This window comes from Myotis brandtii, unplaced genomic scaffold (genome assembly GCF_000412655.1).
Source record: "Myotis brandtii unplaced genomic scaffold, ASM41265v1 scaffold191, whole genome shotgun sequence".
Classification (NCBI taxonomy): domain Eukaryota; kingdom Metazoa; phylum Chordata; class Mammalia; order Chiroptera; family Vespertilionidae; genus Myotis; species Myotis brandtii.
Window position 1 is genome coordinate 5763046 of NW_005357115.1, and position 27189 is coordinate 5790234.

Sequence of the window (27189 nt, forward strand, 5' to 3'; positions counted from 1 at the left end):
TATATAGGATAACAGGTACAGTGAGGCTAGGTAATTTGCTTAAGTTTATACAATTAGTAAGTGACAGAGTTATAATATGAACACAGATAGTCTGACCCAAGAGCCCATATTTTTAACCATTATTTTGAGCTATGTACTATATTCAGCATAGTACAGATATCTCATTAATCTTCATATTCCTGAAAGGTAGATATTATTATTCTGATTTTACCAATTAAAAAACGGAAGGTCCGAGAGATTAAGAAACTTGCCAAGTTCAGATGGCTAGCCAGGAGCAGAGCTGAATCAATCCCAGGACTGTATAGCTCTGTAATCTGTGCTCCTGGATAAAAACTATACATACCACCTACTAGGGAGCCAGTGAGTCCATCACCATCACACCCCTCACCAATCATTCTGATATCTATTTCTCCACATCTGGCTCTTCTATGCAGCCTGACTCTTTAAAGAATCTACTGGATATTTAAGTAATTATCCACAGCCCCTCCCAGCTTACTTGATCACTGCTATATGAGATTACTTTGAACAGAATGAATGGCAGAATAGCATTGTAATTTCCAAACTAGGCTGACAACCCAGTCGTTTGTGAGTGGAGTGGGAGAGGGAAGAAAGAACTGAGGGCTGGCTGAGTCCTCAAAGCCCCAGGTCATGCCTCTCATTACCTTAATCCATAGCACCTTGTTTAGAAACCACAGCCAAGGATAGGTAGGTAATAATCTTCCACTTTACATTTTACAACATGTCTGGGGCTTTCTTCAGAATCAACCAGGGAAACATTTTATGTTTTCCACAGACAGTAAAGCAATAGTTTAGAAAAGGACAGATCACAGGATAATGACCTAAATTTCTCTATATAAAGGACACTGCTGTATTCAAACAACTAAATCTCTTTAAACACAAATATCTGATCTGATTATTTTGTTTACATTAATGAGCCAATTTACAAACTACCAAAGCATGTATTTTTTTTAGTTTGTACAACTAAAATGTTTATCTAAATCTCATGTTGCTCAGAGAAATGGGAGAGTTGCACTTTCTCTATGGCTTTCTCAATGTGAGCTCCTGAAAATGAAGAAGGCTAAAAATATGAGGTAAGCACTACATAAGTTTAAAGGAGGGCACTGAAAAAGAGATAAAAGTTTAGTTTCCTCAAACAAAGATGAAAGATAAAGGGAACAACTTTATAGTCCTTACCATGCTCCCATACTCAAGGGTCCTCATCTCTCCAACATGGGTATTCTTTTGCCCTCACCATCACCTCACCCTATACCCCACCCCTTTCAAACTAAACCTTGGCTCTCACTGGCCCAGGGAAAGAAAGGCTTTACAAAGCAAAAAAGAAGCAAACTGTTCCTGTGGCCTGTTGTACTTTCAAGGCCCAGGGGATCACTTAAGGAATTTACTAGGTAATTTGATTAAGTATGATACTTCTATCTCTTTAAGTATATTCAAAATATGAGTACTATATTCTGTATGTGATATTTCCAACAACTGTATGTTTGCTGGTTCAAAAGCAAATTTTGTGATTTCTGCTGACTCAGGCACACATAATATTTGTTTATTCATTTTCCCTGGAAACTCTAGAAAAATTTTCATACCTATGTTTAATGTGTTTTTTCTTCCACAAGGCTAGAATTTGCCTCTGCTATACACAGCAGTGGAGCACCCTCCTAATCCTTGCAACAAACTCATAAAGTTGCCCTCCATGTTTAAAAAAGATATATCTAAAACGGGAGACACAGAAAGGACAAAAGTAAAAGAATGGAAAATTATATCCCAGGAAATTACTAGTCAAAAGAAAGTACTGATCAACTTCTAAGCTGGTGAATCATTTGCAAGCTTAAATTGGTTATTACTAAGTAACTGGTAAGTACCACTTAGGATCCTTGGTTATGTTGACCCTTATCAATCAAGCTGTAGACTAACTTATAGTTAATATGTTTGAATGATTAAATAAACAATATTGAGCCAATTCATGTGTTTTAACTATGGTCCTAATTAGATAGGATACACAAAACTTCAGAACTTTAACAACAATAAAATCAAAGCATGAGTCACTCTGTCAACCAAAGGACTCCACAGTGCTCTGCCTTAGGAAGCGGAAATGCTTTTTTTCCCGATGCGGAATCACACTTCAATGTCTCCCAATTCCTATGACTATGATGGGTCATATCAAATTATTAATGGAACATATCTTATGTGCATAAAGAAAAAAAGAGCAGGAATGGAAGAGTATACATCTTCCAGCTCTCATTCTACTACCTATTTCCTAATACCCAACTACTCTCTCAACCCGAGGTCAATCTTCCTAATGCCGGGGGTGACCCATACATATGGCAATGGCAGCAAGAAGTACTGCATTTCCTATATCAGTGAATGGGAGCAATGAACCTCTCCCACCCCCTTACTTAATCAAGAACTCAAATGCCAAATGAATTGCATACATTGCTCACTGCCCACATATACTAGGTGTCTCGCTTCAGGAACCCCTGCAGCACATTCTGTGTTGACAGATAGCCTGTCATTAATACCTGCTTTCCTTGAAAAGAAAAAGCCATTACCAAACTCCTCTGTGTCAGTTGTAGGGTTGACTTCTTATATTTTACAGGCCAAAAACTTGATTTCAATAAATCAAGATCAGGTCTGGGTTGAAATTTATTTTCCCACCGTATATGAATAAAAATTAGTTAAGCAGTAAGTGTAAACAAAATTACAGAATATCAAGAGGATATGCTATTTTTAAAACATTTTAATTCTACAAATGCATTTTAAAAAATACTAATTACAAAAAAGTTTTTATTACAATAGACTTTGAAAAGCTTCTACAAGGTCAAGTTATGTTAGTAAGTTGAAAATAAAGTATAAATTTGAAAGCCAGTTGATTTTATTTTCTAAAACATTCTGTGATTTCTACTTTTCACTATTCAGATTGAGATAGTTCTATGGTAAAGACATTAGGAATAGATCCACAATTGTAATTATCTAAAATGCAAAATGCTTTTCATTTTAACCATTTCTCTTAAGTAGAGAGAAACATCCAACAAATATTTATGAAACAAAGAAGGAATCAGAGTTTCAAAACTGAGTTATAAGAAGTTCTACCCCTATATATTCAGCCTAGAACATAATAGCCTCTAAAATATGTGTTTCCTGGAAAATAAATACTCCACAATGCATATGGCAAGCTTTCCCTGAGTCCTGTTTCCTTTGTTCTTAAGACTCAGTTTCCCATATTACTGTGTTTAAAGCTTTTTCTTAGATGGTTCAGTAAAGAATAAACAGGCTGTGAAGTTAAAGTAGTTAAACAATCTCTGAATAAGATACTGACACTGGCTTTTATTCTTTCTTTCACAGAGGTTTGATAAATTTTCTTTTCCAACCCTCTTCAATCATCTTATAACCAAGACGAGTGCCTCCTCACTCTAATCATAAGCACTGCACTGGACTAAAAACTACCCGACCCAAATGAAAACACAAACAGACCATCTTGGGAAGAGCACAGTTGAAAAAGAATATATTCTTAAATTCTCATTTATTCTCCCTGGCTAACTATTATCACCCAACCACCACCACCACCATAACCATGCCCTCCCCCACAACCCCTGCCTTGAAACAACTGCTTTAAATTTCTTTTAGTGCAGCAAGCAATAGCTTGTAAAAGGATGCAAACCAGCTGAAACATTTGACAGAGAGTGTTAAATACCAGGGAATTCCTATCAACCATTTTACTTTAAAAGGTACTTTGATGTTGGCTATCTTTCATGTACCTCTTTCATGGCACATTAATAAAGAAAACGAAGCTGAAGTAAATCAAGTCCCAAGGTCACATCTAGAATTACAGCACTGTAGGTACCTGATGAAATACGGATTAATGCTGCATGAGTAGTGAATAAATAAAAGCACCTCTACTCACCAATCAGGCAAGTTTTACAAGTGCTTCTGAACTTTCTTCTGCAACTAGACCTGAGACATCTTTAATCCCCCATGCCCCTAAAACCTAATTATCATAATGTGAACCCAAATGTTAGGGTCCCTTCAAAATGCAAGTGCTGTGAAGCGGAAAAGTAATGGGAATTAAGCTGGGTGTAACCTTAGAAATGTACGGATGTGGGGAACTTGAAAGTGCTATTTCAATAAGTTAGGAGAGCATAATACAAAGATTTAGCCACATAAAATATACTGAAATCAAAAGATTTCCTCCTAAAAAAAAAAAAAACACAAAAAAAACACACCACACACATATAAAACAAAAATAAGGTAGATTCAAGAACTCCTTTTTGCAAATATCAAGTTCTGGCCAGAGAATCTTCAAGTCCTATGTAACCAAATAAAAAGGATCTCAACAACAAAGGATTCTAGCAATTTTGCATTCTTCTAATGCAAATGAAATAAGAGACAGAACCAAAGTGATTCTGTACAACCCAAACAGGTCTAAAAAACAAACAAAAACTTAAATGTTCCCCAATAATCAATTGAACACACTTTCTAAGGTGTTGGCCAAAGGTGAGCTATTTAATACCAAAGAAAAGTGGAAAATATGAGTAGGAATAGGCCAAAGAGTTAACAATCTCAAGGTAAAACTCATTCCATTAGTAGTCTGTTGATAATGCAGTCTTATCCCTTACACATCTAATTTATTCTAGGAACTATGATTTAAAAAAGATCTGAAATTACAGCCTATAAATACACACATCTTGTATTCACTACACACCTGTGTTCACTACAACACAGAATTCGGCATAAATCAAGACTGTACTGGGTCCAAATCAGAGATGGTTAAAGTCCCAAATGATCTACACTACAACCCTATAATATGGTCCCTAAATTCACAAGTACTCCATTTAGAAAAAGGTCTATGTACAATTATTTCACCTACCTATAATTAAGCATTAAAATCTTAAAACAATTCTTTTTTATTCAACAGATGTCTCTATAACATATGCTTTAAGAAATAACAGAATGGTGTATATATGAAATTGGTTAACTCCACTCTACTTTCAAGATCACATTAAGATGTTAGTTTGTAGGAGGGTCTAGGAGGATCTAGATCTGTACAGACACAAGCTAAGACTGTGCATACACAAAGTAAAACAATTGTTCAAAATAAGGTGGTGTTTCTTCCTTTTATAAAGGTTATTAAAAACACTCATAAAATCCCAAAGTTCATCAATTGTTACCTTAATGCTGAACATATTGTTGTTTAATTTATATTTTAAGTTCTTTTATAGCAAATACACTTGTCTAAATAGAACATCTGTTTTGGTTATAATACACTGTATCTTTGGCAAGAACTTGTAATAAAACGAACAAAAACAATCAAGAATCTTTATTGGATCTGGCAACAAAAGCAGATTTGTAACCAAAACCTTAAGAAGAGAAATGACCATCACTGGGCTCAAGGCCAGTACTAATCTAAGTCAATAAACAAAGATCTGTAAGAGGGGCTACAGTTAAAGAGGGCTGGGGGGTGGGTTAAGGGAACTCCTGTAGATACTTAAGTTGGACTTAGGGATATAGAAACACATGGGTTACAAAACTAGCAAAGCATATTTTATTTTGAGCAAAAACTGTCAAACTGAATCCGAATCCAAATAATATTTTAAAACCACAGACACACACACACACACACACACACACACCATAATGATTCATTTCTTATAACTCCTTTCAAACAAACCTCATTATAGTCCACTTAAATACATGTTTTTAAAAATATTCTGGCTGTTTCAACAAAATGAAAATAAATTATATTTATTATAAAATAATTTTATTTTAAAATTTATTTAATGTCACAAACATCCCAGAAAGGAAGTCTTATAAACACGAGTTTATAACAGTAACAGAAAAGGAGAATATCAATAGGTGAAAGGAAACAATAGCCTAGACCAGTGGTCGGCAAACTGTGGCTCGCGAGCCACAGGCGGCTCTTTGGCCCCCTGAGTGTGTCTCTTCCACAAAATACCACGTGCGGGCACGCACGTACAGTGTGATTGAAACTTCGTGGCCCATGCGCAGAAGTCGTTATTTTGTGGAAGAGCCACACTCAAGGGGCCAAAGAGCCGCATGTGGCTCGTGAGCCACAGTTTGCCGACCACTGGCCTAGACCATCACAGCACATTGTCTCAAGCCTTCACTGTAGAAAGAAGAGAGAAAACTATATCACCTTAACTTGTTATTAAGCATAATAATCAAACTGGCATCCAAAAAATAATTTAGGCTGTCCCAAGTTCCAAGGTTAATTCATGGTCTTCATCACTACTAGAAACTACAGAAGGAGGAGATAAATGTTTAATTATAAAGAAACTGATTTTACATTCCACATGTACAACTTAAATCATTGCACTAGTCAGAAAAAATAACAGCAACCACAAATTTTCCTCCATATAATTTTAACTTCACAACATTATAAGCTTTACATAGCTTAATACATCTGAAGTTGTATAGCTAAGCTTAATGATTGTTGGGAAGTAAATTTCTTTAAACCCAAACAAAACAAATCAGGTCCAGGTGGTTCAGGACATGGGAAATCCGCTGCACCTTACTCTGAGAGAATCTTCCTCAGTCAAGTTTCAAGGAAACCTCAGAAAATCAGCCCATCAAAATTACTGCTGAATATTGCCTCCAGTTAGAGTAGGTCCAACAACTCAAGTATTTAAAAATATTTTCTGACCCTAATTCTAATAAACCTCAATGTCCACAAACTTGAAAGGCATGTCTCCAAACCTAAACTAACAATTAAAATGTTAACTAATACAGTGTCTGTGGCATGCACCTAGAGACCTCACGCTAGTCATCAATCCATTAGATAACTAACATCTTTTTGGTAACAACCTAACTAAATCTCCAATTCTCTAGTTTCTCTATAAGGGTATCAAGAGACTATCAAAAGATGTGCTAAAATCTGTATGGTCTACCAGTCTAGTTTTCCTAAGAAAAATGAAATGAGAGGAGACGGAAATGTTTTATTTATTTAAAAATGCATGCTGATTTCCAGTGATTATTGTTCTGTGTTCCTTCCTAACCTAGTGTTCTTAAGTCATCCTTTTATAATTTAAATTAAATAATCTTGCCTGATCAAAACTGCACTCAACAGTCATTTACATAACGTATCTTATTTCCCCTTTCGAACATCAAAATAACACCTGCCCATATTCAACAATTTCTGAATTTTACAAACAGTGGTATCACATTTTATTTCCAAGTCCACCTAGAACTCCAGAAAATGTTTCATCTGGGCCAGAAGATAAAGTCAAAAAAAACAGAAGCTCTCTTACTGTCACCCTATTTTAGTTAACCTTCCAGTTTTCTTTTATTGATACTATTCTATCTTCAGTCCCCAAATCATTCTATCTCACAAATCAAGAGTTGAGCAATTCCACTTTCTCTTAACCCTTTGAGCGCCAACCAATATCCTAGGAACTATGCTAAAATTACCAAGGCATTTTTGCTGATTTTACAGCAGTTTAGGAAAAAAATTATGAATCGCAAGTAAATGAAGTTATGTATTCAAAAACTTAAGGAAACCTTTACTACATTGACATATTTAGCAATACCATCATCACTAATAAAAGCAGACTTAGAACTGGATGCCATTTCGAAGCTTTGATAGTGCTCCCGGCAGTTTTGGCGAAAGACAGGAGGAGCACGATCACGCTCTCTGGCACTCTAGGGGTTAATCACTGATTAAGATAATAACATTATCTACAAGCCCTGGGATCTCTTTTCTACCCTTTTTTTCCTAAAACAACCATTATAAGCCTTTTATGCTATACTCAGCACTTGGAGGCTGGCCCTTAGGGAGGGTTGCAGACCTTAAGCTTTGGTCTTCCCGTATATTTTTGGCAGATCAGTGACTCTTCTCTTACATATATCCTTGGTTACTTATACTTTTTTCAGCTCTGCATATATCCTTTTAAAATCCACACTTGATTGAGAGTTTGCAGCCAGTACATACAAACTGATTTACTTTTAGCTCCCAATCTCTTTCTGATTACAAAGCCCCTGGGAAGTCAATGAGCTCTATTCAAAATATGATGGACTGTGTGCATTTAAAATATGATGGACTATATGCATTTAAAATATAAGAGCTAAATCAAATACTAGGTACTAGCAGATATTTAAAAATTAAGAAAAATGCATGGGTGTAAAATGAAAATTGATCCAAACTAGGTTTGGCAAAGACTCTTTCACGTGTAATATAATTCAAAGCCTTCTTCTAAAAAAAATAAAATAGAAATTTAGCCTTCTTAACAGAATGCTTAAGCAATTTTCTCATATATTTTAATGGGTTTTAACACTTAGCAAACCAGTCACCCAAACCATTTGCATTTTTTTTCTAATGTGACTACTAGTATCTTAAATTATATTCTTTTTTTAAAAAAATTTTGTTACCAAGAGTGCATCTCTGAATTGGCCTACTAGAAGTCTTTTCCCTTGTAACAAAACTACAATAAAAGTTTGGCATGTGTTAATAAAAGTGTTTAGAAAGTTTTCTTTAACATGAGAAAACTTAATTGAGGAAAATCTATCCATTAATTTAACTTTTCCAGAGAATCTGGAAAGGATTGTAGTTTGTAATTTTACTTGTAGAACACATTAGTCCAGCTCACATATCCTAATATGTTCTGAGAACTGTTGCTGATTCTACATTTATATGTAAATGCAAGGGACCTAGAATAGCCAAAACAATTTTTAAAAAAAGAAAGAAAGAAGAGAACTGAAAGACTTACACTATCTCATTTCATGACTTATTAAGCTATACAAATCAGCACTGGGTGGTAATAAAGATACACAGATTAGTGTAAAGACATACAGATCAATTAAACAGAATAAACTCCAGAAATAGATCTGTATGTACATAGTCAGCTGATTTTCAACAAAGATGCCAAAGCAATTCAATGGGAAAAAGAAAATCATTCAATAAATAATGTTAGGATAATCCAGACCCATATGCAAAAAAAGAGCTGCGCACCTTTATAAAATTAGCTTTAAATGGATTATAGGCCTAAATTAAAGAGTTAAAACTATAAAATGTTTAAAACAAAACATATGGTAAAATCATAATGACCTTAGTTTTTCCAAACATTACTTAAATAGGACACAAAATGCAAGAACTATATTTAAAAAATTGATAAACTGGACTTCATAAAATATGTGTACTTTTCAAAAGACCATGTTTAAAAAATGGAAAGGCAAGTTACAGACTGGGAGAAATGTTTACAAAACAGGCATCTGATATAGGACTTGTATTCAGCATAAATACAAAATACTCAATAACAGAAGGAAAAATAATCTAATTTTTAAGTGGAAAGAATATCTAGACAGATATTTTACCAAAGAAGATATATGAACAGCAAAAAAGCAAACAAAGATGCTCAACATCATTAATTGCTAGGATATGTATTTAAAACCATAATGAGAGATCACTGTACATCCACTAGGTTAGCTACATTTAAATGACCAACCATACCAAGCACACTGATGAGGATATGAAGAAAATAGAACTCTGGGGCACTGCAGGTGGGAAGGTAATTGGATACAACCACCTTAGAAAAAAATTTGGCAGTATCTTAAGTTAAGCATACACCTATCATACAGCACAGCCCACTCTTATTTATTTACTCAAGAGAAATGAAAGCATATGTCCATGCAAACACTAGTACAAGAATATTCATGGAGCTTTATTTGTAACAGCTCAAACTGGCAACAATCCAAATGTCCATCAACAGGTAAATGAATAAACTGCGATTTAGCCATATGATATACTACTCAGTAATAAAAAGAACAAACTATCAATATATGCAACTTCATGATGAATCTGAAAATAATGATACTGAGTGAAAGAAGCTAGCAAAAGGATATATACTGTATGATTCCAATTACATAAAAGTCTAGAAATGTACAGTAATCTATAGTTACAGAAAGTAAATCAGAGATTGCCTGATTGAGGGAGGAGGCAGTGAGGGAAGGGTGAATTACAAAGGAACACATGGAAATGGGGGGGATGAGTATGTTCATTATCTTGATTGTGGTGATAGTTTCCATTCAAGTATACATGTGTCAACATTTATAAAACTGAAAACTTTAAATATGTGCAGTTCATTTATGTACATTATCTCTCAGAAACACTGAAAAACTAACAAATAGGACTTCTAGAAGTAAAAAATATAACTGAAATAAAAACTTCACTGAATGGGTCTGACAGATAAAGAAAAAGCTAGTGAACTAGAGAAAAGACCACAAAGTAGGCTCGAGAGGTAAGAAATGAAAAGAGATAGGTTAAAAAGCATGAAGGAAAAATAAGCATGGAAGACAGAGTGAAAGGCTGAATGTATATAATTAGAATTTCAGAGGGAGCTCAGAGAGAAACATGGGATAGAGGTTAGATTTGAAGAGCAATGGCTGAAATTGTTGTAGAACTAAGAGATATCACCCTATTAATTTAAGAATGCCAATTCAGGCTGAATTGTGATAAATTTAAAGGAAAGGGAAAAAAAAAGCCCTGTCTTCTCAGTCATTACAAATACCATACTAAACATCATTTGTAATCTTTACCTTGGCTATAAATTCTGAAAGCCAATGATTCATAGGCATCAAAACTTTGGGAGAGGAAGACTAAGTTATCCAGTCCTACTTATTATTCTGTAGTTAAACAGAGCCCTCACAGTGTAAAGCCTGGAAAATCCCATGAAACCAAGTAAGCCCTGACTTGCTGCTTCTGTGAGAAGTTTCAGGATACTGAAACTCAAATTTCTGCAAGAGGCAGACACTTTACGTTGTCTTGCAAAGCTCTTGTGAACAACAAGAGGTGATTTGGGAGCAAACAGCATGCAAAGCTTTAAAAAAGAAGGGAGAAAACATCACAGAAGGAACCTGAGAAGTTCCTTTGCCTCTCAAAGAAAACAGATATTCCTAACATCCTTACCAGTAAACAACATCCAGTGGAGCAAAGTAATTTTTCATTATCAGGTCGGCAAAGTAAGCTTCTGTTTCCCGGCAGGCAGTTCCATTTCCAATCACCACTGTGCTGCAGCTTCAAGGGAGAAACAGGAGGAGAAACTGGATGAGCTCAAGGCATGCTTCTAAATCAATCGGAAGAAACGTACAGAATGCACAAATGCTATTGCACAATGCTCCTGCTCTCTCATACACCCAAGCAACTTCACTGTTGCATAAGGGAGACAGACACACGTAAAATAAAAAACAGCCCATCCGGTATGGCTCAGTGGTTGAGCGTCAACCTATGAACCAGGAGGTCATGGTTCGATTCCCAGTCGGGGCACATGCCCCAGGTTGTGGGCTCAATCCCCAGTGGGGGGCATGCAAGAGGCAGCCAATCGATGACTCTCTCATCATTGATGTTTCTATCTCTCACTGCCTCTCCCTTTCTCTCTGAAATCAATAAAAAATTTTTTTTAAACTTAAATAAAAGTAAGATAAAAAACACTGCCTCTTCATTTGGCATAGCAGGCAGTGGAGAACTATTTTACTGTCACACACCTCAAGAACAGTCAGCTTTCTTCCCATCTAGAAGGAACCAAATTTAGACATGGTTAAGTGAATTCTAAGCCACAATAAAGTCATTGTGACTGAATTATGTGATATGTCGTCAAATAATTTAGGAAGTTTCTAACTACTACCATATCCGTTCCTTCAGATCCATGAAGAAAGGAAAGAAGGAAGAAGGAAAAAAGAAGGGAGAGAGGAAAGAAAGGAGGAGCAAAATATAGAACCAAACAGAAACATTAAATGCTCACTTTGCTCATATTACCACCTTTGTTTAGTGACGGTGGCAGAGGAAGGGAGAATTCCTCTGGAGTCTCCAAAGGAGAGTTCTCCAGCAATCTGCCCCAGCACTGTTTAACATGGTCCCTTCCCTCTCACCAGTGCACTCCCCTTAGTCCCTCCCTCCAGATTAGGGGCTTCACAGGTGTCTCTGACTGGCTGAGCCATTGAAGTACTCAAAAGGTTACTTATTTTCATACTTGAAATTCAGCAAAAGCCTCTTTATTTTCTCTGCTTCTTGGAAGCCTTGTCCACAATGCAAGTAAACCACATCAGTATGAAGTATCTGACCTTAGAAAAAAATGAAGAGAAGCCAACTTATAAAACTTTTCAAAATATAACACACCAAAAGATTTAAGCCAGTTGAAACAGAAAAGGAAACCGGTTTGTCTTTTAAAATGCAGCCTGAATCATTCATATTCACTAAATCAGATTCCCCCCAAGCACTATAAAGTTTTGGTATGTCCAAAGTTACAAGGACTCTATTTTGCTACATAAAACCATTACTAATTTTTAATAATATTTATCAATAACAGTAAAAGCTAACATTTACTGAATACTTACTATATGACATGGGATATTTTAATTTCTTCTTTGGGTTATAGATACATGAATTTCTTTACCTTGTATAATTTTTTCAGTGCATATTTATGAATTGTGAGCTTGTCTGTACTACATTATGTTTTAGCTAAAAATAAATTTAATGAAAAAAATATATATATTTAAATTTTTTAGCGTAACTACCTAAAGAATAAAAATAATAATGAGCTACATGACCAACTTAGGAAGTTAGGCAGAAAGAAAATGATCTCAAATGAAAACAGAGAAATGTAGAATAAAGTGAGGAGTAATAGAAAGGGTAAATATATGAGTAATATAAAAAAATTAATGGCCAAAACAATAAAAATGTCTCGTGGTATTTAAAATATATACAGAATTAAAATGAATCACACAGGTGCCACCATGGAGGAGTATCATCGCCACTGCAACGAGGCTGACGTAAATGCAGATGAAAGCCACAATATTGTTCAAGGTGGGGTTTTGGGTAGTGAATATTACAATCAGAACATCAACCAATAGACTGCAAAGATAGTAGAGTGTTTAGTACATTGGGTAAGTTGGGAAAAGCTTATAAATCTATTGTGAACTGTGCAGTGGTCTAAGGGAGTGCAGGTGGCTTTCACAGCCAGTTTATGCTTTTGGGGATACCACATCTGATAGAGCCTGTATGGAAGATGGGAGAACCAAACCATGAAGTGTATCGTCAATGTTTTTGCCACTATTACTGTCCTGTGACACACTGAAAATATTTAGCCAAAGCCATTAACTTAAAATTTGTCAGTGTATCCTTTCTTAAAAAAGTAAGTTACTTAATATGCTAGATGGCAAGTGTGCAATATGCTTCAAAGCAATCAACAAAAACTAAATATTATAAGCAAGCAATCACATAGTAAGTTTACAGAGTAGCTCATATTCTATATACAGAATCATTCCCTTTTTTTTTACAAAGCATGCTTTTTTGCTATTAAAAGTTATCATTAATACCTTTTCAATTTTTTATTATAAAAGTCATAGGTAATCACATGAAAGAACATTTAGCGATAAAATAGAAAAATCCATAAACCCAGCAGCTGTTATATCTTAGTCTTACTTACTTATAGTCTTTTCATTTGTACCTAATTTTACATTATTTTAATAATAGTATATTTATAATTTTGTACTTTAAGAAGTTTTAATTTTACTCTATACAGAATCATTTCAATAGGAACAGTTTAATGTCAGCAAAAATCAAATACAAAAAAATGGCATGACGTGAAAATACAATCTTATATTTTGACCAGTTTTCACTAACATTATGTACCTAATGAGACACGGAAATCCATTCAAACAATAAAATTCTCTTTCAGCTTCAGAGATGTTTTAACAGGGATAAATATATGAACAAAACATGTTGCAAGGATAAATCTAGAGAAAATAATAATTAGCTAACACTCCTTAATTTTGTATTTCTTCTTAGTGGTACACATGACTTAGTAGAAAGGAACTGTTCCTTTTTTCTCTCAACTAATAGTGGAGTACCAACTACTATTAACTTGTTTACATTTTATGAGAATTGTTAAAACAGTTTTTAAAAATTCAAAATCTTGGATTTATATCTGAGGGTGAATTAAATCTGGTAATCTTGAATTACCCTGTTGAACAAAATGAGCTACAGAGTACAATGGAAAGTATCTAACAGCTGCTTTAGAATTCACGCATCCCATGTGTAACAAACATGTATTGAATGCCTGTTACTGCATATTTCTCCGCTAGTCATTATAGTTATCAATCTGCTGTTCAAATTCTAAGTTTCTTTTGGCACCTACTCAGTTGGACAATTAACATTTATGTTTGGGGAAGAAAAAAAAAGTTGTTTTACAAGCGATGGAAAAAGTGAATCTGGTTATCCACGTAGAAGTAACCAAAGTGGAAAGCAGTTATTGCTGACAGAGAATCATAGCTGTAATTTTAAGAATTGCTCCTAGCAGGTAAAAGAACGCATAAAGTATGCAGCTCTTAAAAAGCTTATTAGCAGTCTAACTGTACAAGTAGTAAATTTTATCACTGCTTTAGTTACAACCATCTGTAAATAATTTTAAATACTTACATGGAGTTCAAATTAATTAGAATGAAGTGTAAATTAAAAGTATACAATCACTAGATTATTGAAATCTCAGGACTTATGAAATGTAGTTAAACTTATTTAAAAATAAAAGATGAAAAATTAAAGTATACAGCTGGCCACCAAATGTGAAGTTAAACCGCTGTTTAACCTTGAAACAAAATCAAGTTTGCATATTACCACTAACACTAATACATATAGGGACTGGAACCATGATTCACTGAATTTTGGGAGAAAGAAAAGCTTGGTATTAATACTGACAATATTAAGACAGTATTCCTGTAGGAACACTGTGTGCATGTTTGATACTTTGCTGAGGAACAGTAATTGCTCAGTGTTTAAGAAGAACATTAAGAAAATACAAGGGGAGAGTTTAATGCAATGATTTTCAGCCTGTGGAAAATTCTCATAGTCATTGCCTTTATGTTACCTTATACTGCTGGCTTTTGTGCCATTGAAGATTATAATAGTGGCCAAACTATCTGTGCAGTTAAGACTCATTTCGATTATTGTTATTGAAGCCTGATCTTAAAAGAGTAATAAAAAATATCTCGTGAACTTGCCATCAGCTGCTTCTAGTTAAAATATAATAAAGATTATCTTCCTGTGCTGTAAAAAATAAAATAAAATGTATCCATCACACATAAGTGCATCACAATAAACAGATGTGATAGGAAGACAGAATTGGGGGCGGGGGGTTGGTTAACAAATAAGATGAATATGAAGTTTGATTTTCTCATCCCTGTACATGAGAAAACCATTTTCTAAGACTTGAAAAATTAACATTATTTCTAAGTCCTCATGAAATATATGAAGTGAAACGTATGACCAATCAAACAACTTTTATATAAAAGCGGAAAGATGTGCTTACTGGTAGGAGAAATGATAGCTAATTTGCAACCATGTTTGTAACCAGGATCCACTCCCATCAAGGTGCGCCCCGGAACAGGGTTTGTTAAAAGGAGCTGACGAAGGTTCCGTCCAAACATCATCACTGATTCCTTCTCTGCATCTGACGTTAGTTTGGCTCTTTAGAAAAAAAGAAAAAGAAAAAGAAGAATGTAGTTTTTCATTCACCCAAATTTTCTTCCAGGAAAAGAACAGAATTCATTTTATACAGTTATTCCTTACAAGAGCATTTATTAACATAATTACTTAAAGAGAAAACATTATATACAAAATTATATTGAGTCTATTTTTGCTAAGTGCAGAAACACAGTATCACAAATGACTTTGTGGTATCAAACCTACCAAGTTCATCATTCCTATGTTCCTTCTCTCTGCTCTCTTTTATGTATAAACATCTGTGTATATGAGAGAGACCGGATGTATAAAGATTTGGACAGCAAATGGATGTCAAATTAAAGTTTGTCAGAAAATTAAAAATATAAGCACATAATCATCGTGATAAATTATTAAGTCATAAGTAGCCTCCTCCAACAATACTTAGTTTTACACCTTCACCTATACATATTTCAATGTTACATTCTCACTCTATTCCATTCCTGCATCTACCCCCTTTGTCTTTCTCAGTGATTTGATATGACCATAGATACTAATGCCAGTCTAGAACTATGGTTCATATAAATAACTTCCCAGTTTTATCCAAAGAAGTTATTAAAAGTCGAATTTTAAAACTTGTTCTAGGATAAAAATATGTGTCTATAATGGACATAAAGACAGTTGTAAACTAAGTTTTACATCACTCATCTACTTAAAACTTTACTTATTACCTCATGAAATTCATAAGAATTTATAAAAAGTATCTCTTCTTTATTAGACCAGGTTAAAAAAATGCATGCCATTGGCCACAAGAAAACAGAGGTCAAAAGCAATTCAAAGTACATTTCATATTAGTTTTGAGGTATAATGTTTTACATATCCGAAGGCACACAGATCTAACTAATATTTGCTTTTCCGGCTTAATTCAGTTCCCTAAGGCTCTTCTCTCATTGTCTTCAACACTTCAGTCATTCTCCCTGCAGTCAGCTATGCAACATGAAAAGTATCATTATAGATCTTCACTTTTAACTTTATTTATTGAGTGAGCATTTGCTGTCAGTCTTATATAAGGCACCATGATTGGCGTGAGAGATACAAAGCTCAAAAGACAAGATCCCTATCCTGAAGACCACTATCTAGGGAAGAAACAGAAAAATAAACAGACAAGTACAAAACAATGGTAAGTGCTATACTAATGGGAACACATAGCGAGGATAGCTAAGTTAGAAAGACTTTCTAAAAGATGTCTTCTCAGGTGAATCCAGAAGGATAAGTAATAGATATAGGCAAACAAAGGTAGGGAGAGTAGATAGAAGGCATGAAAAAAATGCCAGTACTCCGGGAAATGGAAGCAGCTCATGGCTCATTATAGAGGCATGTAATTTCACATGCTAAAGTAAAAAGAAATACCAAGACATAAGGCTATAGAGACAAAAAGAAACCAGATCACAAAGGGTCAATCAAGCACATTCTTCTAAAGATTTTGCATTTCTTCCTGGAGACAAAGAAGATCCATTGAAGGATTTTAAGTAGAAGAGTATGAAATAACCAGATGGAAATTTTAGGATGGCAATGTGGAATATATAGGGGAAAAAGAAACAAGACAGAGATCATCTATGACCCTATTATAATAATTCAGACAAAAATGATGATGTCCTGAACCAACTATCCCCTAGTAACCATGGAGATAAACAGAAGTCCACATTCAAAATATAATGAAAGATGGTAAAATAGCACTTGGCTTTAAGAAAGAGGTAGGTGTAAAAAATGACACATGAATGAATGATCAGGACAATCACAGAAATAAGAAATGTAGAAGTAGACTACACATCATATGTAGCCAACTGAATAAAATGGCTGTAAAATAATGGTCTACATGATCTCACTTAATTCATTCATGAATGGCGAAAAGTCTGGTTCACAATGGTTATGTCTAGGTAGTGAATTATGTGTTTTTTCTTTGTTTTACTGATTTTTTCAATTTTTCTACATTAGGACAAATTTCCTTTTAATTAGAGAATTAAAGTAATTTTCTTTTTAAAATAAAAATCCATTGGGAGTTTCCCCTCTCAACCGCTGTTCAGGTAATTACAAGTATTTCTATTGAGAGACACATCTACTGGTATAGACAATGTCTGAAAACCAACTTATGGAATGAAATAAGATATATTTCTTTAACCACAGGCATTTTACAAAAAGAGAAGGAAAGTGCTCTTGCTTGTCACTAATGGAAGTCAGAGAAGGATTATACATTAAAGAATTCCACACCAAACAACTTTCATTAACTCTAAATAAAATTATTCCACAAGCAGTGAAGCTATGCAAATCGAATATATACAAAAATGTCAAAAGTGCCACTAGATATTATATGCAACATGAGAAAACAAGATAAAGGAAATGAAATTTTAAATAAGTTAAGTTTCTTTTTTACTTCAATAAGAACAGAATCCCTTATTTTTAAATTTGATACCCCAGCACTCAAAAATAAGAGATGTTACTTCACACAGACTTGAAATGAAATAGTTCTCCAAAAGAAATACTATTTTTAAGGGATGTCTGGGCTAAAAAGGATGAATCAAGAGAATGAATGACTTTGACAAAAAAGAGGTTGGACAAAGGAACTATATGTTGTTTTTAATAGTACCTCCTCACTCTCTGCTCTAAATACCTCTAAACTCAATGTCCAGGTCCAGAAAAAGAAAAACAAACAAAAAGGCTACTATAAATTAATGAGGTTGAAGAGATGACTAAATCTAGAGTTCTAAGATAACCCTTGCTGAAACCTATGAACAAGTGAGAATGAAGAAAATCTGTGGCATATAGGAAGGAATGCAGAAAAGGCTGGTTTTTAAAGATTGCCAACCAAGACCAAGGCTAGAGGGAAGAGAAAAGAGGGGTTTGCCTCCTAACATTACTTTTCTTTCCATCTCCTCCCCTAGAAACAAAACTGTACCTCACCTTTTTTGTAGTTCTTCTTTATAACAGTCCCTCTGTTGGTCCATCTACATGATTCCTTTAATAACCTTTTAATATTTGCTCATCATTGATGATAATTACTCATCCAAATGACTCCCATTTGGAGTGAAAAACATTATATTATCTTTCTCTCTTCATAGCAATAAATTCATTATGTGTTCCACTGATTCCCTTATGCTTTTTTTTGGCTCTCTTTATCCCTAAAACAGCTTCCAACTAACTTCTCCATTAACTTCTTAGTTTGTTTCTCCCAAGCCAAATCTCTCATCAATAAAACCCTTTATTTAGCTTGGTTGTCAAACTGCAAGGTTGTATTGCAGAACTGGAAAAGGTACACAGGAGGGGTCAAGATTTGATAAGTATGTCCTAATTAATAGCTGTTTTGTGATGTATGAATGTGAATGCCTCTTCAGACTGAAATCTAGGCTTAATTTTAAGACTTTGTGATTGGGACTCAGTTCTTTGGATTGATTGATGGATCAACAAATACTTATGCTTTAATAGGCTTATTTCATACATAATAATAAACAGTATACAAAATTAAATTAGACAAGATGCATACCTGAACTCTCTACAGAGGAGAGGATAAATAAGGCGTTTAAAAGAATCATCTATTGAATTGTGTAAAATCTTCATTAACTCCGGCCTTGCAAAGCGACGTGGTCTCCACCTGAGGGGGAAAAAAAGCTATATTAAAACTGATGTACCAATAACAAGACCAGGAAACAGCTCTTGGAAGAGGAAAGAGGAAGTGGAACAGAAAAGGGGGGAATACCTTTACTGAAGCCAAAGTAACAGTCTGTGTAGAGAGACTATGATGCCTGGAAAATTATTAACTATGGCATCTGGAGTTATTTTTAAAAATCTAGTAACCATGGTCATACAAACTGAAGGAAGGAAAAACTTGCCTATTCTAGGAAGAGTCTCCAAAGCATTATAATAATGGTCAAAACCTAAAGATATAAGCAAGTTACCAAAAAAAAAAAATTACTACAAGTAGATTAGTACTACTCGGGCATAAAATATTAGTTTTGGGGGGACAGAGGGAGGTTTAGATACTAGTAGATAAGCTAGAAAATATGGCAGTGAGAAGACCATTAAGAGTATTATATACCATGCCATGGAGCTTGGCCAGTGAGGAAAGATAACACAGTCCTGCGTCCTGGGACAATATGCTAAGAAGATAGACTTTTAAGGCGAAAAGACCCTAATGGAGTGCTTTTTAAAAAAAGCACTATTTCTGATGTCTGCTGGGGTCATTTCCTTTAAGGCCAAACCAAGGTATCCCCATTTGCTTATAGGAAAAAACTTTTACATATGCTATGGTTTCTCCCAAGAATGCCTTGATTCCTTTGTCTTGCATGCTAAACCATAATTCATGTTTTTTTCCAAGTGGAATTTACTGGGGTGACACTGGTTAATAAAATTATATAGGTTTCAGGGCTACAATTCTAAAATTACATCATCTATATATTGTATTGTGTATTCACCACCCCAATAATGTTTTTAATGTAAAGAAGATACTATATCCATTGTCTGTCATTGTTGGTTTGTTTTTTTAGAAAATGGACATCTTTCCATATTAGTACATATAGATATCGGTATAGTATTTTAGAAACAAAAGAAAGGAAATTTTATAAAAATCTATAAACAGACCTGTTTTGGATGCACCACCTACAGAATTCATTCTTAACTCCATCAGGAATGTTGACCTTGACCGTCAGTATCTTCAAATTTTCTCCACGATTAATTGCCAGAATCTGAGTACACACACATATATGGCAAAGACTATGATCCACAAAACATATAAATGATCAATTTAACCATTCAACATTTATAAAATAAGTCAGGTGGTTACCCAACCTAGAACTATATCAATTTTTTATTCATTTATTTACCAAAAATGTATTAAAAATAATTTCTTTATATAGTTTATAAAATTTTAAAAAATAAAACACAAGTACAAAGCCTATGACATTCACCAGAAAAGACTTTGGTGATCTAAAATCTCATTTGAGATTCAACTAACTGAAAATTAATGATCATCTAGAGATAGGATATACTTTTTATATTTCTGAAAAGAAATTGCTAAAATAAGTACAAACAGACAAATTCCCGAGTAAAATATTTAATCACTATTAATTGTTACCATTTATTGAGCACTTAGTAATTGTCAGGCCCATCTAAGTAATTTAAATACATTACCTCATTTAATCTTCAAAACCACCAAACATACATATATTATCATCTTCATTTTATATAATTTTCCAAGACTAATTTGTCCCAAATCATAAGCAGTAAAGGAGAAATTTAAACTCAGATCAGCCTGCCCATGATCTTAAATTAATACATTAAAAGAACAATTGTTTTAAAACATATTAAAAACTTTCCTTAAAGATGAGCGAGCAAACCTCAAGTAAGCAAAAGAAATAAAATAATAAAAATACAGGGGAAAGTGACAAAATAGAGAATAAAAAAACAATAGAAAGTATCAACAAAACCAAAACTTGGTTCTTTATAACATCAACAAAATTGACAAAATTGACAAACTTTTCACTAGACTAGGGGTGTCAACCTGCAGGCCATATAAGGCCCAAGAAATCATTTGGTCTGGCCCTGCCAAGGCATTAGGGGTGAGTTAATTAAATGTTTGACTAAATATAGCAGTCTAATTTTTAAGTTGATAAATTTGTATGGCCTGAGAATGATGTTATAAATATCCAAATGGCCCTTGACAGAAAAAAGGTTCCCCACCCCTGCACTAGACTGTCCGAGAAAAAAAGAAGAAACATTCCAATTAAATCAGGAATGAAAAAAGGGCCATGACTGTGGATGATATAAAAATAAAAAGAATGATAAGAGAATACTATGAACAACTGTATGCCAAATTAGATCACTTAGATAAAGTGGACAAATTCCTAAAAAGATACAAACTGCCAAAACAGAATCAATAGAAGTGGAAAAGCTGAAACAATCTATAACAAGTAAAGAGACTGAATTAGTAGTTTTAAAATTTCCCACAAGGAAATGTCCAGGCTCAGATGGCTTCATTGCTGAATTCTACAAAATATTTAAAGAATGCCAATTCTCCACAAACTCTTCCAAAAAAATACAATAACTTCCCAAATCTTTCTATTTACTCTGACACCAAAACCAGACAAGTACATCACACAAAAAAACACAAGGAAGAAAACACACAACATACCACTATCTCTTGTGAATATAGATGTAAACAACCTCAATAAAATATGAGTAAACCAAATCTAGAAACATATCAAGAGGGATTGATTCCAAGAATGCAAGTTTGGTTTGACATACAAAAATCAATTAATGTAATACATCAGACCAAAGAAAACTACATGATCATCTCTGTAGATGCAGAAAGAGTATCTGACAAAATCCAGCAGTCATTCATGATAAAAACAACAAACTAGGAATAGAAGGTATTTCATTAAGGTGGTAAAGGGCACATACAGAAACCCGACAGATAACTCCATACTAATGGTGAAGAACTGGATGCTTCCCATCTAAGATCCAACTCCTCTTGCCACTTCTATTCAACATTGTGCTGCAAATTCCAGTCAATGAAGTTAGGCAAAAATTAATAAAGAAAAGAAATAAAAAGCACCTAGATTGAAAAGACAAAGTAAAACTACACTTGCAAAGAGTATGATTTTATATATAAAAAAAAATCCTAAAGAAAATGTTAGAACTAATTAAGATTTCAGTAAGACTTCAGGACAGTCAATTTACATTTATAAGCATTCTGAAAATAAAAGTTCTTTTAAAATTGTATTTACCAAAGCACCAAAAGGAATAAAATACTTAGGAACAATTTTAACAAAAGAAGTGCAAAACTTATACTCGGGAAGCTACAAAACATTGTTAAAAGAAACTAAAGACCTACATAAATGGAAAGACATCCCATGTTCATGGGTGAGAAGGTTTAATATTGCTAAAATGGCAATACTTCCCATATTGATTTACAGAATCAATGTAAGTAATCCCTGTCAAGTTCCAGCTAGGTTCTTTGCGAAAATTGACAAACTAATTTTAAGATTCATATAGAAATTCAAGAAACCCAGAATAGCCAAATCAATCTTGAAAAAACAGAACAAAGTTGGAGGTCTCCCACTTTCTAATTTCAAGACAGGTGCTACTGGCATAAGAACAGACCTACTGAATGGAATAGGAGTAAGATTCCAGAAACAAATCCATATCTATGGTCAACTTATCTACAACAAGGATGCCAAGACAATTCAATGGGGAAGATGCAGTCTCTTTAAAAAAAATAATGCTGAGACAACTGAATAGCCACATACAAAAGAATAAAGTTATAACCCTTCCTCACACCATACACAAAAATTAACTCAAAATCATAGACTTTAACATAAGAACTGAAGCTATAAAACTCTTTTAGAAGAAAATATAATATCTTTCATTTGAATTTCACAAGGAAAAGATCCAGAATTGAGCTCAAACCCAAGCACACTTGTAAGCAGAGTCTAATAAGAAAGGTCACTGGTCAGAAAGTCATGATACTTGAGGTGTTCTATTGTCAGCTATGCTAGTAATTCTTAGTGTCACCATAACTTCTCTGGGTCCTGAGCTCCCCATTTATGAAATGGAAAGGATATGACAATATTACAAGAATTTCAATGAAGAAAAAAGAAAATAGTTGACCTAAAATTCTTTAATTCATTAGTAAGTAGGCAAATCCAAAGTATTATCATTATTACTACTACCAGCATGCATAAGCAGTCTCCTTATTTACCTGATGATGTTGGATGTTTCTTATGTTGCATGAAAAATTCTGGTAGAGATGAAACTTACCAACATCTTTCTCATTTACTTTTTTTGAGGACACTTTTGCCAGAGATGACTGAATAGAAATATATCTATTTTGGCACCTGTTCAAATACACAAATTTTAAAATAAACAAGTATCTATAATAATAAAAGTATAATATGCAAATCGACTGAATGGCCAAACAGCAGAACGACCGTCCGGACTACCATGCTATGAAACCCACTGGCGCCAGGCCAGCCAAGGTAGGTGCAATGCGATTGGTCGGGGGCCTGGCCATCGCCCCAAAGAGGGAAGCCCAGGCCACCGGCCAGCAGGGCAATCAATTGGGGGGCTCCACTATCGCCCCAAAGAGGGAGGCCCAGGCTACCCGGCCAGCGGCGCTGCGGCAGGTAGCCTGGGCCTCCCTCTGCAGGGCGATCCATCAGGGCGCCCTGGCCAGGTAGGCAGGGCCTACCTCTTTGGGGCGATCAATCACAAAGTCCTGCGATCGATCACTCCGCAGAGGGAAACCCAGGCTACCTGGCCAGCAGCGATGCAGCAGGTGGGCGGGGACTTCCCTATGAGGGCGATCCATCGCAGGGCTCCCAGACTGTGAAAGGACCAAGGCTGGGCTGAGGGGAACATTCCCCGCCCCCGCCCCCCCCCCCCAAGTACACAAATTTTGTTCACCAGGCCGCTAGCTTATTTTTTTAAAATATATTTTATTGATTTTTTACAGAGAGGAAGGGAGAGGGATAGAGAGTTAGAAATATCGATGAGAGAGAAACATCGATCAGCTGCCTCCTGCACACCCCCTACTGGGGATGTGCCCGCAACCAAGGTACATGCCCTTGACTGGAATCGAACCCGGGGACCCTTCAGTCCGCAGGCCGACGCTCTATCCACTGAGCCAAAATGGTTAGGGCTAGTTTATTAATATGTGTAATAAAGAAACATGTTATATGGAATAGGTTAAAAAAAAAAGTTAAGCTGCCAGTTGGAGTGTCATCCCATACACCAAAGGGTCACAGGTTCAATTCCTAGCGAGGACACATACCCAGGTTGCGAGTTCCATTCCAGTAAGGGAACATACAGGAGGCAACCCATCAATGTTTCTCTCTCATATTGATGTTTCTCTCTCATACTGATGTTTCTCTCTCTCCCTCTCTCTCCCTCTCTCTAAAATAAATAAAATCATAACTTCAGGTGGGGATTAAAAAAAAAAAGTTAAGCCACTACCAAATATTTTTAAATGATACCCAACTATGAGTTACTGGCCCATTAAAAGAGGTCTCTTTGCCTATTCATAAGTCCTACAGATCTATTTATGTATCAACCCAATCCTTCCATAAAATGTCTAAATGAGTTCAGATTCCATCTGCAGTTATAGAAGAGATCAAAACTATCTACAATGAAATAGACCAATGACCCTGGTCAAAATATCATCCTTCTCTAACCAAGTAAGCCAGTCAGAATCAATTAAAAGCTAAAAAGAAGAAAATGTGTCAGAAGAGCTCCCAATGACAATGTATTGAAACAACCAAATTTTTGCAGTATAATCTATATACTAGCATATAAAAGCATAATATGCAAATCGACCGGACAGCAGAACGACCAGTCAGCTATGAGTGCACTGACCACCAGGGGCCAGAAGATCAATGCAGGAGCGGCCCCCAGCCCACAGGCCCCCATTGCCCAACTGGGACCTACCAGCCAACCTCTCGGTCCCTCTCCCCAGCCAGCAGGCTCTGATCGCCCAATGGGGAACGGGGAACTGGGAACCGGGGGTAGTTGGCGGCGGACACGGGCGGTGCTGGGGCCCCAATCACCCCACTGGTCACCCCACACACAGAGGGCAACCGGTGGCAGTGGCAGCAGCAGCGGGGGGCAGGGTTGGCTGTTGGTAGCAAGGGAAGATTGGCCCAAATCGCAGGCCAGGCCTAGAGGCTCTACAAATTTCATGCACTGCAGCTCTAGTTACCTATAAAAACACATTTTGAAAGCTGGGCAATTCTCCTACTTCAACTCATTCCTGCTGGGGTCACTAAGAAAATAGCAAAGTTCTCTCCTCTGAATTAACATGACCCTGACAAGCTACAGTAGTCAACTGATTCATGTCTACCTTTCCTCTTCGCTACACAGCTCACACAGCTGCATATGTGGAGAGAGATGAAGAGCAGAGGGTCAGGAAACATCAAAATTAAGTTTTAAATTAATTTTTTTAAAGGGAAAAAAAGAACTCATGGATACAGACAATGATGTGGTGATTGTGAGGTAGAGGAGGATAAAGGGGGGATAATGGTGATGGAAAAAAATAAAGGGAAAAAATATAAATAAATTAAAGTAAGTAAGTAAAGTAAAATCTAATTTTTTAAAAATTGTTCTGTAAAAGATAATTTAAGCCCTGGCCGGTTTGGCTTGGTAGATAGAGTGTTGGCCTGCAGACTGAAGGGTCCTGGGTTCAATTCCAGTCAAGGGCACATGCCCAGGTTGCGGGCTCGGTCCTCAGTAGGGAGTGTGCAGGAGGCAGCCAATCAATGATTCTCTCATTATTGATGTTTCTATCTCTCCCCCTCTCTTTTCCTCTCTGAAATCAATAAAAATATTTTTTAAAAAATAAAATAATTTAAGCCCTGGCTGAAGTGGCTCAGTTGGTTGGAATGTCGTTCGATACACCAAAAGGTGGAGGGTTTGATAACCAGTCTCAGGGATTGTGCAAGAGGCAGCCAATCAATGTTTCTCTCTCACATCGATTTTCTCTCTCTCTCTCTTTCTATCTCTCTCTTTATTCCTCTCTCTAAAAAAGCAAAAATTAATTTTAAAAAAGATCTTATTTTAATGAGGCATAAAATCCATAAGCCTGAGTAGGGTTTTAAAAATCTCTTACAAATTGGGACTGTGATACCATGGGTAAGCTGCTCTCCATCAGCTAAAATTCATTTTGAGGTCAGTACTTTTAGCCATACCTGACATGAAATAATTTCGTTCGCCTAATCATGGTAAACACTAGAAATGAAATGTTATAAAATTATATTCCTATGGCATATGTTTAAAAGCAATGCCACCCACTCTAAATGAATATGAATCTCTAGCATATTTTGTGTAACCTAGTGGTTTTTAAACAGTGTTCCTCAAAACCCTCCACTGAGGTGCTTCAATGTTAGGAAGATGAGCATTCAGTTTCAGGCTCCCTGCTCAGAATTCAATTAAAGCAACTTTACTTTTATCTGTTTTAAATATTAGGGTTCTGTTGTTTGAACAGAGTTCTGCTACTTTAAAAAAATAAAAAGTCTGAAAATAAAGTTTGTTTGTTTTAAAACAAATTTTTTTTAATTGATTTCAGAGAGGAAGTTAGAAGGAGAGATAGAAACATAAATGATGACAGAGAATCATTGATTGGCTGCCTCCTGCACACCCCACACTGGGGATTGAGCCCTCAACCTGGGCATGTGCCCTGATCAGGAATTGAATCATGACCTCCTGGTTCATAGGTCGATGATCAACCACTGAGCCACACTAGCCAGGTTGAAAAAATTTTTAATGAACACTGGTCTTAGCACTAACCATGCAGCTCTTAACAACATGAATCCACAAAGCAGAAAAACTCTGTACAAGAATTACTCACAATTTTCTTATGAAGTCAAGTGTCTCTCTGTCTTTAGCAATCATGTCTGCTAAAATATGCTGCACTCCTGTTTCTATGTCCTGGAGTGTCGAAAGCCCTTTAGACAAAAGAGAAAACAAAAGCAAGAACTACAGATTTTTTTTTTAATTGTTATTAAATCACAAATTTATTCCAGTCAAAAAGAACCTTAAATTGACAAACTTAACACATTGTGGACGGATCATGAGAATTCTCGCTTCATATTACACAGTGTTTTACAAAGTATCATACTTTAAAAAGATATTAACTTGTAAGAACATGTAATAAATAACTTCAAAATGCAATGGGTCTTCAATTTTAAAGTGTGCCTTTA

At 35.3% G+C, this 27189-nt stretch overlaps 1 protein-coding gene across 3 annotated transcripts in view; it reads right to left on the reverse strand.

Moving 5' to 3' along the window:
* SRBD1 (S1 RNA binding domain 1) overlaps positions 1 to 27189 on the reverse strand; it is a 158060-nt gene that overhangs the window by 107241 nt on the left and 23630 nt on the right. For all 3 annotated transcript variants that reach the window (XM_005864778.2, XM_005864776.2, XM_005864777.2), the window contains 7 exons: positions 26838 to 26934; positions 23199 to 23334; positions 20081 to 20184; positions 18987 to 19094; positions 15318 to 15475; positions 11985 to 12075; positions 10925 to 11032 (listed from right to left, as the gene is read on the reverse strand). In XM_005864778.2, the coding sequence (XP_005864840.1) occupies positions 10925 to 11032; positions 11985 to 12075; positions 15318 to 15475; positions 18987 to 19094; positions 20081 to 20184; positions 23199 to 23334; positions 26838 to 26934 (802 nt within the window). The remainder of the gene's footprint in view (positions 1 to 10924; positions 11033 to 11984; positions 12076 to 15317; positions 15476 to 18986; positions 19095 to 20080; positions 20185 to 23198; positions 23335 to 26837; positions 26935 to 27189) is intronic.